This window comes from Phallusia mammillata, chromosome 6 (genome assembly GCF_965637545.1).
Source record: "Phallusia mammillata chromosome 6, kaPhaMamm4.hap1.1, whole genome shotgun sequence".
Taxonomy (NCBI): Eukaryota; Metazoa; Chordata; class Ascidiacea; order Phlebobranchia; family Ascidiidae; genus Phallusia; species Phallusia mammillata.
In genome coordinates this window covers 27,152,460-27,166,400 of record NC_137257.1, presented here as the reverse complement: position 1 = coordinate 27,166,400, position 13,941 = coordinate 27,152,460, and the positions used below count along the sequence as shown (strand labels likewise).

Here is a 13,941-nt window from a genome sequence, read left to right as displayed (position 1 = left end):
CGTTTCAGGGGGTAAATCAAATCTTGGCATTGTTAGGTCACAATCACTCCATTATTCAAGTCACGTTTCATTCGAGAGTTGAGTGACGATTTGCAAACAACGCGCGCGCCAGGGTTTAACTACTCTGTGTGACGTAACAATAACCTGTACATCGCTACCCAAGGAGTTAACCTATTGTGATGTCACAGAACGTGGATACATATGTAATAAAGCGGATCTTTTGTTGGGGGTAGTTTGGTTTTTACGACTGGATTATACGGCTCACCTGCTATTTCGGTTGGTTCAGTCGTTGAGCCAACCGCGGTTTAGTGAACTACGTGGACAGTTGGTAATAATTAATTTGAAATTCAGTTGAGTTTGGATAAGGAGTGGATTTGTTTATTTGTTGTAGTTTTATTTTGCCTGGATATTTTGGTTGTGACGTAAAACAGATGTTGCCTGCCGCAATTATGTAAGATTACATGAAATGTTAGGAAATCATGGTTTTGGGTTGACTTGTAAACATTGATGTTTAGTTGAATCAGAGTTTTTGTTGCAATTTTCAACCGTAATATTTTGTTAAGATTAGACATCGCACATCTTGAAGTCGTGTCAGTGTGTACGTTGTTACCTTGTCTTTTTAGGTTCCAGCAGGAGAATGTTTGCTGCATTTTTTAACTGTAAGATTCAGTTGAGATTCGACATCGCACAACTTGTGTACATTGCTACCTTGTCACATGGAGAATGTTGCAACAAACCGATACAGCCACGAACAGTGTGTTATCAGGGAGAGTTTGTTGTTACAAGTCTCGGCGCTATCTGCCATAGCTCGTATATGTAACTAGTTGTTAAGCTTGTCTCAGGTTGTAGTAAAAAATTTGTGTCAGTTTGTAGGTGTAGTTTCAAATGAATCACTTCGGTGTTGCTAAAATCGATCAGTACAAAAAAGGGGGGTACGTTTTTGTTGTAATAGCTTGGGACTTTATTATAATTACGAGTAATTCCGTCAAGAGATTATAACGATAAGTGCTTTATGTAAAATGTAACAAGTAAAAAATATTTAATTTGGCAACAATAACAACACAAATCTGCTGGTCACGGCAACTGGATTACAACGTTTTGATTTCTCATCATTTGTTTAAAATATTTAATTGCCCTAAATAAAGTGTTGTTGGTATATATTTCATAAAAACGGGCAAATATAAACAAACCATCCGACGTTTCGACGTCTTATACTGGACGTAGGATTTCTCGCAGTAAGTCGAATGCGCGAAATCAATTTGTTCAACTAGGAAAGTAAATGTTTGTTGTGTTGGCTTGAGACTTTGTAATATAGTTGCATATAAACCCCTCTTTACATTACGACGGCTTGTCAGTGGTTTAAGTAAAACTGTAACAAGTAAATATTGCTCTTGGCAAATAACACAGCACAAATCTGTTAGTCACGGGATTCAATCAACAACGTTCTGATTTCTCATGATAAGACATGTAGGCGTGATTTACTACTTCAAGTCAAATATCGAAGTGTTGATTGTTAACTGTGCCGTAAAAACCGAGTCAAAAACGAGCGAAGTTTGAGTTTTTACATTTTTGTGTATGAAGTACTTTTAGCTGATTAGTTTTGTTTGGTAAAAATGGCGGAAGCATCTTCTGAACCAACAGAACAACAAATCGCCGAATATAGAAAACATTTCAACAACTACGACTTTCGCCACGTGGGGGCAGTACTGAGCGATGACCTTGGTAATTTGTTGAGGGCATGCGGCCAAGTTCCTACTGAGGGTTGGATAAAAGAAAGACTGAAGGTATTTGTGTTATAAGCCATTATGACGTCATACTTCACAATGATCAATTATGCGGTGGCGTTTATTAGGTCGCTGACCCAGAGGGAAAAGGTTCGATCGAGTGGGACGGATTCATAAAGATCATAAAACAAGCATCGGTTCAGGGGAATCCCGAAGATGAGCTGCTTGAAGCTTTTCGCAGATTTGACAAAGGTTTGACTGGTGAGTGTGTAAAGGTGCCTAGAGCCTGTGGTGGGATTCAATTTGTCAGAAGGTTCTATCACAAAAGTCATATGTTTCAGCCGGTTCTGTTACAAAAAGTCCATTGACAGTAACCAGTAATGCTAACCGGTTCGCTGATCTCGTAAAATTTCGCGAGACGGCTCTATACAATCGGTGCGAACCGCTTGAAACCCGTCACTGGCTAATAGCACACGAACTCACAGCACACACGGTTTGCTAAATACCAATGGAGGGCGTAAAGATCGCAGTTATGTAAACCCACATACAGACGCCTGACCCACATACAGACATAAAAAAAAACTTGATCGGGATTCGTCCCCGGGAGTGTCCTGGGTTCGAACCCCGTGAAAAAAAAAAAAAAAACTTAAAATATTATGCTGTTGCGCGACCTACCGGAAATTAGCAGGTTTGTGATGTGAGTTCCTACCGTAAACATGCGACGCAAAATTACCAAGTGTAACCGTTCATGCGGAACAGGGATGATAAGAGCGTCAGATCTACGTCACATCATGACGTCATTGGGTGACGTATTAACGGAGGATGAAGTGGATGAGTTGATCCGGGACGCAGATCCAATGAGTGTTGGATCAGTGAACTACGAGTCTCTTGTTCGAACTCTCATTTACGGACCTAACTGATTACAATATGACGTCATAAACAACTTTGTCGGATGTCGAATGTTTAAATTCATCTGACGTCATCACAATGTGTCATTTCCGCCTTGTTGCCAAACAATGTGAAAAAGCATTGTTCGTTACATTTACATTTTTTATGATTTGCACTGTGTGTGTTTTATAATATTTGTCAAATAGTATTGAATATATTTTTGTACTTCTGAATTCAACGATAAATGGAACACTATATACGCACGTGTTCGTTACTTGAATGATGAAAACAACGGTTGAAATAGACGTAAAAAGCGACATGCTTTATATTTTCAAACGGATCGGTAAATACTCATCATGGCATCATTAGTGGTATGAATAAACAGGTGTAACTGATGTGGCCCCTCATATCACTGATGATGGCATGAGCATTTACCGAAACGTTTGAAAACTAAAGCATGTTGCTTTTTACGTCTTTTTGGGCTCGTTGTGTTTCTCATTCAACGATATATGGTTGAAACATTTCAAACATTTACTTTGTTTCCTTATTACGATTTCTCTGTTCCATTTCCTAGCGAATTAAAACGTTGTCGCTTTTCCTCGTCGCGAGACGTTCTAATTTCGATTCCCCCTCGCACAATGTTATTATTACGTAATAGAGGATGGCGAGGTTCACACAAATCATGAATTGTGACATCATAGAAGGTTTCGCGCTACTAATTCTAAACCTGCACGCCCCACAATGAAGTGCAGCGAAAACTGATTGTTATTATTGTTGATAATAGAACGTCACAATGGAGCTCTGTTAAGTTTTGGAACGTTGCAGATCACGTTATGAATGGGAGAGGAAATAATGCGCACAGTCAGTCAAGGAAGTGGTTGGCGCTGCACGTTTCAGTCGCACTCAGTTAAACGTTTCAACGTTGCCACAGTGCAGATGTTACTGAGTTTGTATTCAGTGCTTATAGTTCTGAAGTAACAGTTGTTGTGAAGGCAGCAATATCTGAATTAAAAACGAGAAACATCACAAATACAATAAAAGCTTATGGGGAAATATGCTGTAATGTAAAAACTGTCAGGCATGTGTGCTGCAAAGGGTTTCCTTTTGAAGTTGTTTTTTAGCAAACCGCTTCAATCGCATTGTCCAGTGGCAGTGTGCCCTCTAACTACCTAAACACTGACACACTCGAATGCCTGTTTATACTAAAAGTTTAATCGAAGCAAACCTTATTACACGAAATGGGTTTTTCAATTGTGAACAGAAATTGTGTCCCATAAAAAGCTATTGTGAAGTAATACTGGAAATGATGACGCCTGGAAAATCGCAAAGCGTTGGATATTATTACAAAGAAGAGAATACTTTGAACCAGAGTGACCCGGATTATCAACAGCATGTGGAAGAAACCGATGGGTAAGAATAAAATCCAAGGCAAAAATTGTTTTTTGGTTTGTTTTCGCCAAAAACAGCATAAACTTTAATCGCCAGGTGTCAGCAACGAGCAATGAAATACCCGTGCAAAGATTGTGACGCAACTTTTCTATATGTGACGTCACTACATCAGCATGAGGTAACAATAACGTCACTGACAAATGAAAATGTTTTAGTGATTGAATAAATTTATCAAACGTTTTACCGAGTTGATTCAAATGATATTCTGCTGCACGAAAGTCCGAACAGTTCACATATCGACATAAATATTTTAATACAAAGCAACAGAAATTTCCCCCATACATGTGTAAGTTATTTATTTATTTTCCAACTTTTTTTTGGATCCAGATTTCCGAACATTCTTCCAAACTTCAACAACGAAACAATGAAGCGCAGAAAAAAAACGCAGGTTCGTGTGCATGAGCACGTGATTGAATAATGTAACTTCATAAATTCGAACGTTCGTATTGTTAAGTGCTATGACGTCATAATGCAAGAAAAACAAAGCCAAATAAGGAAATTGGAATAAACTTTGAAGTAAAAAGGTTATGAAATAATCTGCGCCAGTTTTCTGCAAATTTGAAACCGATTGAGACGATCAGCGATTGGATGAAACAAGAATAGATGACAGATTGGAATGACATCCTCTTAATTGACAAGCTATAAATAAAACATCAGATATAGGAATGCATCCATCGCATGAACGTTATTGAAAGGAAATCCTCGTATGCTTATCTCAATCCAAGCAACAGACAGACAGATAAAGTCAGTCTTGTGTGGAGATTTAAAATTTAAACCCCGGTTTGATGGAGATAACATTCGCGAGAAAGCTGTCAGAACCAACTTACAACTTGTCAGCTACTTCAGTTATCACACAGGAACTCGGAAACTCGCCTGTCAGTGCCGAACTCACATTATTACATCAAAAGTTCAACACCTTACAATGTTGCGCAATACATGAATAGTGTTGAGTGCAGAAACAATTAGTTTGTGGTGTTTCTTATTCTCAGCCTATTTCGCGGCCATAAGTTCAATCGAGTGCGTGATGGTGGTGATATTATCGTCGCGATTGTGACGAAACAATGATCGCCCGCGGACGCATACACCGCTGCTGCTTCTGCTGCTTGTTGTTGCTGGTCACAACCGATGTGTAAAAGTGCACAGGAAATGATTCGCGCTGATCAAATGTAACGTTGTGTTGCGAAGCAGTTTAACGTGTGAGCTCGCGGCCACGTTCAGTTCAGAAGTTTGTAGCATGAAAACATGAAATGCTGTTTGACAGCAACGCTAAATGTTTACTTGCCTCGCAAAAAAATGGTTGAAGAGAAACAGATTAAGTTTTGTAAGGTTTCAGGCGAAATAACAAACTCAAATTTCAAGTTGGATATTAAAAAACTATTGCGGCCTTTGTGTTAAAGGTGCTTAAATCGCACAGTTTGAACATTGCAGCAAAGATGTGTCGCAAACTTAAGAGTGGGAAGTTTACAATATAAATTTATGCTTAAATCGCAGTTTAAACCAGTGGTTCTCAACTGGTGGTCCATGATGCCTTTTTTGGTGGTCCACTAAATTTGGTGATAAACTAGAGATGATTACATATTACATGTTGAAAGAGTATAAAAATGCTAGCTGTTGATAAATGTATCTCACTTCTTGAAAATTAGTTTTAAAGAAGTATGTTTCAAGCCCAAATGGTTGTTTTGTATGCGTACTTCAATCTTGCTCAAAAAACGAAATGGTCCATGATATTATTTTTACTGGGATGGTGGTCCATGGCCCAAAACGAGTTGAGAACCACTGGTTTAAACATAACAGATGAGAAAGCTCATGTCTTACAAATCTAACAGTAAAAAGTTTGTAATGGCAATCTCTCATTCATGTTAGAGTATAACGTAAAACCGATTTAAGTTAACACAATGCTTTGGTTTACCAGGTTTAAACGACAAACGGCAATTTGTTTGTGAAACCTGCGGAAGGAAATTTGCTTTGTCAGAAAACCTGAATCGCCACAAGATGATTCACAACGATTCGCGCCCCTACCATTGCACGCATTGCAACAAAAGTTTTCGACTCTCGCAACATTTGAAGGAACACATTCGAATCCACACAGGTCAGTTGTTTACGTCACAGCTACTATTCTACCGCGCTTGTGACGTCATAATATATGTATTAATGTTTTTGTTGGGGTGCGACGTAGTTTTGTCTTCAGTAAAAGCAGTTTTTTTCAAATTTAATGTGATTTAATTACAAGGTGTAACTGTTTAAAAACTGCCTGCTTGGGTTGAGCATAAGAACCGGATTTTTTCAGCGAAATTAAACGTCAGTCAGAAAATTGCTGTTTTGTCAAAAACGTAAATTCTCGCGCCCGCGCCGAAAAAAAACAAGCTCGGTCAGAAAATTTCATGTTAGCAAGTCACGTGATCATGTAGCCTCTGAGAACCCGAATGACCGCGCGCGTGTATGACGTCATAATTGATTTAGAGGTTAATTTGGGTTGTTTTTATAGTCGGTTGTGAAAATAATCGCTTTAATATCGTGACGAGCGTCGAATCCTTTGTGGTTTGGTTCGAGAATTGAAAAGTAGAGTGTCACGTTACGTAAGTTGGTTTTCACAGTTTGTATATGGCCACGACGTCACAAACTTTGTGAACCGGTTAATCGATAGAATTTGTTGAAATAAAATCGATAGAATTTGTTGTAAATTAAGTAGAAGATGTGACCCGGTTGATTTGTTGAAATAAAATCGCTCACACTGCCAGTTTCACAAGTAGAGGACGTGACACTTCAAATAAGTAGAATGGGTGCCACTTAAATTCGAAACCAATGAACGGTTTTTTTTAAAGATTAATTTAGGCCACGTTGCAATTAATCTGCATCTATGCCGATTGAAATACATTTTCACCAGGGCAAAATACCGGGCTGAAGACACAATCTGTGAAACAAACACAAACATTCGATTGTGACAAGATAACCATTATTGACGTCACATTGTACTTGCAGGCGAGAAACCATACAAGTGCAATATTTGTGGTCACGCATTTTGTCAAATCTCGAACCTGAAATCGCACAAGAAAACCCACAGCAAGGTGAAAGCATTTAAGTGTGACGAGTGTGGGAAGGAATTTCGACGATCGTTCACCCTCAAACAGCACAAGGTGGCGCACGAGAGGTTCAACGACGTATTACCACTGGCGGCGCTACAGGCACCACGGAACAACGCAATGGTGGGAAACCTCGAAAGTTTGTGCTGTGCCGAACCAACTGCAGCTTTCAACTTGATGTTTTGTTTTTCAGAAAACTTTCGCAAGCTCTTTGTCGCCACCTAGCGACCATGCCTCGACCGGGTATGGAATTGTTAACTATGACGTAATTGTGTGAAACTAAACCTAAATTAATTATCACAGGCACAAAGTGACGTCACAATGCAACGTGACTCCTGATTGGAGGAAACATAGCGACTGCAGACTAACCACAAACGACCACAAGTTCTCACCGGTCTGGGAGGAATTCGTGCGCACGTGCTGCCCTCCAGTGTCCAAAGCTGATGATCCGGACCAGCAGAGTTGGCCGGAAATCAACGAGATTGCGCGACTCGCCAAACGTAACAATCCCGCCTATGACGTAACAGGCGACAAGACACGTGACGTCACAAAGCTATCGGATAAATCGAAAAGCGAAACTTCGTTTTTCGTGGAACAAATTATCGGGAGGCGTGATTCTACCGGTTCGGACAAAGAAGCGACGACAAGCTCGGATGACGCAGCAGGAAGTGACGTATCTATGAGCGAACAATCGCCAGGTATTCTCGATTTATTTGAACAATGCAAACTAACTTTCCGAATTTATCCGAATTAATCCGGTTAAAATGTTCAGATTACAAATGGAAACGTCAACTCTACAAGGAGTGGGGAAGTCCCAGCAATAAACGGTCACGCAGCCCTACGTCATCACCAGCGCATGGCGTCAGTACTGCGTCACCGACCGGATGGTCACATGACCAGTGGAGTCACGTGGTCCCGCTGATTGAGTGGAAACCGGTTATAACAGGATGGAGGAATGTGGTAGATGGGAGGGTGTACTCCGCATATCGGGGTTTCACCGTTTGATCCCCCTCACCCAGGGGGGTAATCCCCTCACCCAGCGGGGTAATCCCCCCCAGTCCAGTCCAATGTTCCGCTCAAAAACACGTTCTATGCCGCAAAAGTTTTCCCGCAACATTTCGCGTGGTTTTGTGATAATAAAGTTATTGTACTCGTGCGACACCTAGCGAGACAATTCCACTGAGAGTCGTGCCACAAGAGGGCGCACCACATCACGTGTAGAGTTTTATTTACGTGATAAAAAACGCGACACCGTGCAGACCCGGATATCCGGGCGTAAAAACGATTACATTGGTCTGTGGTTTGGAGGGAACACGATTATTACGTAACAGAGGAAACGTTGTGATGCAAAATTGCTCAACTTGCAGAGCTCGAAATTAAAAGTCGTTAACTTCGAGCCCTGCATTAACATCACAGCGTCAACAAAACGATCAGATTTTGACCCCCACAAAGTTATTGAACTGTTGAGGAAATGATTGAGCTACTAACACCACAACTCATGTCAGCCCCACATTTAGCTAAATTCTGATAGGTGGCGCGAAGAGATGAATTATTATTTCAGCAGCTAAAGAGGTGGGGGAAATAAGTTTCAAAATTTTACATTGGGAAATAAGTCTTAGCATTAGTTTCAAACTTTTAAACAAACGCCAAACCTTACCTTTGAACGACAGCAATTTACCCCTAACCCTAATAGCTGTCAGTATGTTTTGAGATATACCGCTTTAAATGAGTAAAATGCTCTCTGGGCCACCTGTTGAAATTTAGTTAAATGTGTGACTGAGCCGGAGGTATGGTGTTGGTAGATTTTTCTAAGGAAATGGGACCCAACCCCAGGGACAGCACTAGGGTTACACAAAACCCATCCAAACATGACCCACTGCTCCCAAACTGAAACAATAAACAGCATCGTCCACTTTTTTACCCTGCTAAAATCTCCCCCTGGTTTCACATGTAAATGGGGTTAAAGGTCAAAGGGACATATTTTGGTGTGATTGGTCACGCGTGGTACAGAAAGCAGTTTACCTAAGTTTTGCATCGCCATAAATAACAAAAATTAATGGGAGTACAACGAAAGTGCAAACATTACTGCCATTGTAAATGCTGGACTCGGTTGCGATGCAGAATGTTCCGCACATCGTTGCAATACCTGAAACAAATATTTTGTAAACAAGTCATCTCAAAAGTTGGGTAATTACTAAATGATTATCCATCCAAAACACAACAGGTTTGCACAGCAATAAACCAGTGGTTCTCAATCTTTTACTGATCGCGTACCACCTGAAAACTTTTTCTATCCTAAACCCTGTTTAAATGAAGTCCAAGAGTTTATTGACTACACTAGCAAATTTATGAAACCAGCTTATCAATTCCAAATACATGTTTAAGACAAGGGTACAAAAAAGGGCTGGTTAGTTGGATCACTTAAGCATCTCATCAACATACACACAAACAAATGTTACCTTAATGCATCCAACATGGGCAAAACATTTAAAAGTGCCGTATCGAATGGATCAGCGAACCAAGATCGAATTGGAACAGCATTTTCTATTGACAAACAAAGTGATTTGTGAGGTCACATATAAATAGTATTTGACAGTGAGCTTACCAGGAAAACCTTTATATGCTCCCGGTGAATTATCCAATATTATGATGCTCGATAAATCAGCGTGGACAAACGACAAATCTTTTGTAAAACTTCCAGTGTCTACTTTGCAATGCTGAAACAAAACGTGATGTAAGTACAGAATCTGCACAATAACATTACAAAAACATGCGCGTGTTGACAAACAAACTATAAGCTCGCATAGAATTGAAAGTTAAATGTACAATCTTTACAGTTTATGTATACTCCCAAAAACAACTGACGAAAAAGCAAGTAAGGATTAAAACATGAGCCGGCATCATGGCTCAGCTTTGCAAACAATAGTACAAAGTTTTTGTTTGTGCTGTTTTGTAAGTTACCGTCAAGCTGCATTCTCATATTACCTACAACAAAGTTCGAAGCACAAACAAAAGTCGCACAAGTTTAAATGTTTTGCTTCTCATTGTTAAATAACAAAACAACAATAGTTTTGTTTCTGTACCTGTCTGTAATATCTTCTTTTTAATATTCCTTTGTTTTTATCAAGTCTGTCACAGACAGCAGAACCATAAATTTCCATCGACGCAGTAAAAACAACGAGTTCATACCACTGACAAACCTGGAGAACACATATTTGTCACAAGTTAGCAACCAGAAATGTTTGGTAAATAAAAATTGGTAGAAAACTGAATTAACTGACAAAATTTAAACAAGAAGAAATCAGGCAACTTATCAGATCAACTGAACTTACTGGTGTTACAAAACATGCACTAAATTTAAGTACAGCCAGTGTTTTTTTTTAAGGTGTTTTTTTTTAAGGGCAAATTTCTCCAGCGGTTTCCCAAAATTTGGACTTGCAACTGCAACTAAGTTTTTGGTATTTAAATGAAACACTTGCGGTCTCTTAAAACTACTTAGCGGTCACCCAAACCAAACCTTAAAAAAAACCCTGAGTATAGCGACAATTTTATCCGACACAGATATGAGGTAAACTCACAACACTGAGAAAAAAATCCACATGAGGGCGCTTGTGCACAAAAAACTTGACAGGATGACGATCGATTACAACCTGAAAAAAATGTTTGAGTGATGTATAAATACATATTTTAAGTTTGTTTAAAGTTTTTAAAACCTAAATATGTCTGTACACCAAAACAACAGGCTCCTTAATTAAACTGAATTACAATGTGCAATCCTTAACACTTTCAATGCGGCCAGCAATCACACAAGCATGCGTTTTATGTGGACTTTTGTTAATTGTTTCATTTATTGCGCACAATTTTTCACATTTTTTATAGAAAACTTTTATCCACACACTATGCAAAATATCTTTTCATGTATATATATATACACCAACCGCACTGAAAGTGTTAAACACCAGTCATGGTTTCGTAAAGTATTTTTTCTGTATTTGTATTTTCAATAAGTACAAGATAATACTGAAATGTTGGAAACACAAACCTTTAAAACAAAGTCTGGGGGTGTGTCAGGTTTAACAGTTGGTCGAATAATTCCCCCGCTATCATGCCGGGAGTGAATCAACGTTTCGTCAAGATCAAGAACTAAAACCTTCTTCTTTAGTTGACCTGTAGAAATGATGTGTTTTCTGGTTAGAAGTGTATGGATAGGACACAGGTATCTGTTAAATATGAAGTTTTAGCAATGTCAGTCACCTTTACCATGGTTTCGTTATTTCCAAAAGTGTTGTTAATTAAATAATCAGTAAGCCACCAACAAAATTTTGGTTTTAGTTAAAAAATTATAAACTTTGCTGTTCAAAGTTAAAAGAATTGAACCACAAGCAAAACTATGATTGGTTAAATTTAACAAATAACTCTTAGACGTTAGTTATAAATACTCCAAAAGATGAGTTAATCAAAACTACCTAATCTGAGTCTTGAAATTGGTGTAACTGGCATAACTTCATATCGGATAGTTTGGTGAGCAATCAGCTGGATTCAAACAAGTACAAATGTTAATGATAGCACTACATTTAAATAAAAACATCTCACCCACTTTTCTGACATTCTTGCGGAAAAAATATAAAAGAAAACTCCAAGTTGCTGAGAAAAAATTCCAAAACGCTTTTGGAAACATTGAATCATTTGCTGAAAGATGATTTTTGGTCCCTTGATTCTTTTTTCTGATGGCAAGAGCACGAACTATATATACTGACACAAAATTTATGTGAACAAAAATTATTTATGTTTGGCTTAGAACAGTTTGTGAACAAGTCTGCACTAAAATGGTTCTGAAAAGATAAACGTAAGATAAAAAAGTTATCAGCAAAAGTTACTGGCATAAGTGCTGTAACCTTTTCAAGCGTGTTTTTCGTGCACCATTCAGAACAAACACTTCAAATTCATGCACCCTTGCAACTGTTGTTACAATTACCCAACCTTTTAAAAGCAAATGGTGAAATAGACAGAACTTAAGAACTATAGAAACTTTATTTGCTAAACAAGTGCTTCGGAAAAAAAGTAAACAAGTGCTTTGGAAAAGGCGTTTATTTATGGACACTTTCTTGAAGTGTCAAACTTTAGTTGGCATGCTTTCACATTTGCACGTGCATATCTAACACAGAAACAATGTTGAAACTAATACAACTAAAACTTATTAATAATGGTTATTTTCTGGGTGTTGCGTTCATTGAACGAAACCGCCAACTATTTGCATTTTTGGAAACAAAACTTGCAAAGTGTATGCTGCTCCACTTTCTCTAGTTTGTCAGTTTTACTAAATCTGAAGTTACCGCATCAAAATATGAATCCTTTTGTAATAGCATTTGAGTTTTTGACTTTGCATTACCTCCTGATTTGACACATCTTAATAATTTCATGAAAAAAAATTGAATCTACATCCGGTTTTACTATTGCTATTTGCACCACCACCAAAATTACAAGGCCAACGCCGCTAAAAATTCGCATAAGTGACTGTCATATTTTGGATTAATTTGACGTAAGACTGTTTGTTTTTATTAAAAAACTAAATAAAACACCTGCCATCATCTTCTAAAAGTTTTTGTACGACTTACAAAGTTAGACAGCACAGCAGTCAGTGTTCCGCTTTTACTATCGGCCCTGTAAATTACATAATTCAGCCACATATGTCGCTCAAGAGCAGCCACTCAAGCGTTGCACGTGTTACGAGTACACATTTGCCAAACCCAAACAATGCATGAAAATACATGCTAACATTTATTTAAACTATTAAAATGTTTGCGTGTTATTGTTAAATTCAGTTTTTTAAACAACACAGATGTTCACAAGATTTGCTTCCAATAAAAATTTTGTGATAACAGTGACCATAAATCACTTTTTTTGTAAACATTTATTATAAACACACGAGCACTACCACGAAAACACATGTGACGACGAAAGGCAGCAGTACGCGATTATATAAATAAGTTGAGTAATGTTGATGGTCTCTCCCACAAATCCGATGAGCGATCAAAATATCCACGCGAAGTCGTTCAACTTCGATCAAACATTTCTTCACTACTGGAAAAAATTAAAACAATAACGAATGATTAAGTTGTGACTTGATCAACTTGTAAAAACAGAATTGAGGTAGAAAAAACTCAATATCAGGTCAGTCCAACTGGCATGTGAGGTTTTGCAAACGCAAGGTGGGTGGTTTATTACAATCCTTTGGAAGAACTAACTTTGTAACGACATTTGCTTTAAACACCAACAACCGACGCAGACCAGCACATGGGATACATTTATCTGCCCAAAACACGAGCAATGGTCGAACATATTTTGGCCGTCTGAAATATTTAAAATGCTCAATATTATTCCAAATCTGTTGGCATGTGTACTTTAAATTAGGTTTTGGCAACCTTTTTTGTAATGCGGACCGTTTTTAAAACTCAAATTTTATCGCAGACCGGCATTAAAAATCTACAAATGTTTAGCAATGAAAACGCTTAAATTAGTTTATTGTCCCCGGGATACATGGGCCAAATATTTTGAAGCATTTAACCTGAAAACTTATACGGCCCAGGAATGATACTCGCGGACCGGCGGTTGCCGACCACTGTGTTAAATCACAACAACCGATACAGATTCTACAATCAACGCGCAGTAGCTCAGCACTGACCTCGTGTGGTGAACACGAAGTGTATTAGTGTAAACCAGGCGTGACAAACATGCGGACAATATAACTTACCGTGCACGGTTTGCAGTAATCCCACGAGCCCTCTATTTTACACCAATCT

General features: G+C 38.5%; 3 protein-coding genes across 4 annotated transcripts; 2 read left to right on the top strand and 1 right to left on the bottom strand.

Moving 5' to 3' along the window:
- The first annotated feature begins 253 nt into the window (after positions 1-253).
- On the top strand, positions 254-3,456 carry LOC145233306 (calmodulin-like). Of its 2 annotated transcripts, none has more exons than XM_080098019.1 (3): positions 254-1,784; positions 1,853-1,976; positions 2,484-3,456. In XM_080098019.1, exons 1-3 carry the CDS (start codon positions 1,614-1,616, stop codon positions 2,642-2,644), a joined length of 456 nt encoding a protein of 151 aa, XP_079954145.1. In that variant the 5' UTR covers positions 254-1,613; the 3' UTR covers positions 2,645-3,456. The 2 variants fall into 2 exon arrangements, with proteins under 2 accessions (XP_079954145.1, XP_079954144.1); XM_080098018.1 differs by having other exon boundaries at positions 1,853-1,985.
- Positions 3,457-3,731: 275 nt separating this feature from the next.
- LOC145233289 (uncharacterized) lies at positions 3,732-8,300 on the top strand. Its single transcript, XM_080097990.1, has 8 exons — positions 3,732-4,022; positions 4,098-4,179; positions 4,389-4,449; positions 5,974-6,150; positions 7,041-7,264; positions 7,335-7,384; positions 7,445-7,839; positions 7,914-8,300. The coding sequence occupies exons 1-8, from the start codon at positions 3,802-3,804 to the stop codon at positions 8,144-8,146; spliced, it is 1,443 nt and encodes a 480-aa protein (XP_079954116.1). The 5' UTR covers positions 3,732-3,801; the 3' UTR covers positions 8,147-8,300.
- Positions 8,301-8,352: 52 nt separating this feature from the next.
- Positions 8,353-11,991, bottom strand: LOC145233297 (CTD nuclear envelope phosphatase 1A-like). The gene is made up of 8 exons (XM_080098004.1): positions 11,739-11,991; positions 11,608-11,674; positions 11,184-11,308; positions 10,720-10,791; positions 10,225-10,341; positions 9,747-9,858; positions 9,601-9,685; positions 8,353-9,287 (listed from the first exon to the last, which is right to left on the bottom strand). Exons 1-8 carry the CDS (start codon positions 11,817-11,819, stop codon positions 9,224-9,226), a joined length of 723 nt encoding a protein of 240 aa, XP_079954130.1. The 5' UTR covers positions 11,820-11,991; the 3' UTR covers positions 8,353-9,223.
- Positions 11,992-13,941: the final 1,950 nt, after the last annotated feature.

Excerpts from the sequence above, each read along its gene's own strand:
- LOC145233306 (XM_080098018.1), top strand. The coding sequence starts at position 1,614 with ATGGCGGAAGCATCTTCTGAACCAACAGAACAACAAATCGCCGAATAT. Across the intron at positions 1,785-1,852 it reads GGATAAAAGAAAGACTGAAG|GTCGCTGACCCAGAGGGAAA; the intron begins GTATTTGTGTTA and ends GGCGTTTATTAG. Across the intron at positions 1,986-2,483 it reads ATTTGACAAAGGTTTGACTG|GGATGATAAGAGCGTCAGAT; the intron begins GTGAGTGTGTAA and ends CATGCGGAACAG.
- LOC145233297 (XM_080098004.1), bottom strand. The coding sequence starts at position 11,819 with ATGTTTCCAAAAGCGTTTTGGAATTTTTTCTCAGCAACTTGGAGTTTT. Across the intron at positions 10,342-10,719 it reads TGGATTTTTTTCTCAGTGTT|GTTTGTCAGTGGTATGAACT; the intron begins GTGAGTTTACCT and ends TGTGTTCTCCAG. Across the intron at positions 9,288-9,600 it reads CCCATGTTGGATGCATTAAG|GTATTGCAACGATGTGCGGA; the intron begins GTAACATTTGTT and ends TATTTGTTTCAG.
- LOC145233289 (XM_080097990.1), top strand. The coding sequence starts at position 3,802 with ATGCCTGTTTATACTAAAAGTTTAATCGAAGCAAACCTTATTACACGA. Across the intron at positions 4,450-5,973 it reads AGCGCAGAAAAAAAACGCAG|GTTTAAACGACAAACGGCAA; the intron begins GTTCGTGTGCAT and ends TTGGTTTACCAG. Across the intron at positions 6,151-7,040 it reads ACACATTCGAATCCACACAG|GCGAGAAACCATACAAGTGC; the intron begins GTCAGTTGTTTA and ends TTGTACTTGCAG.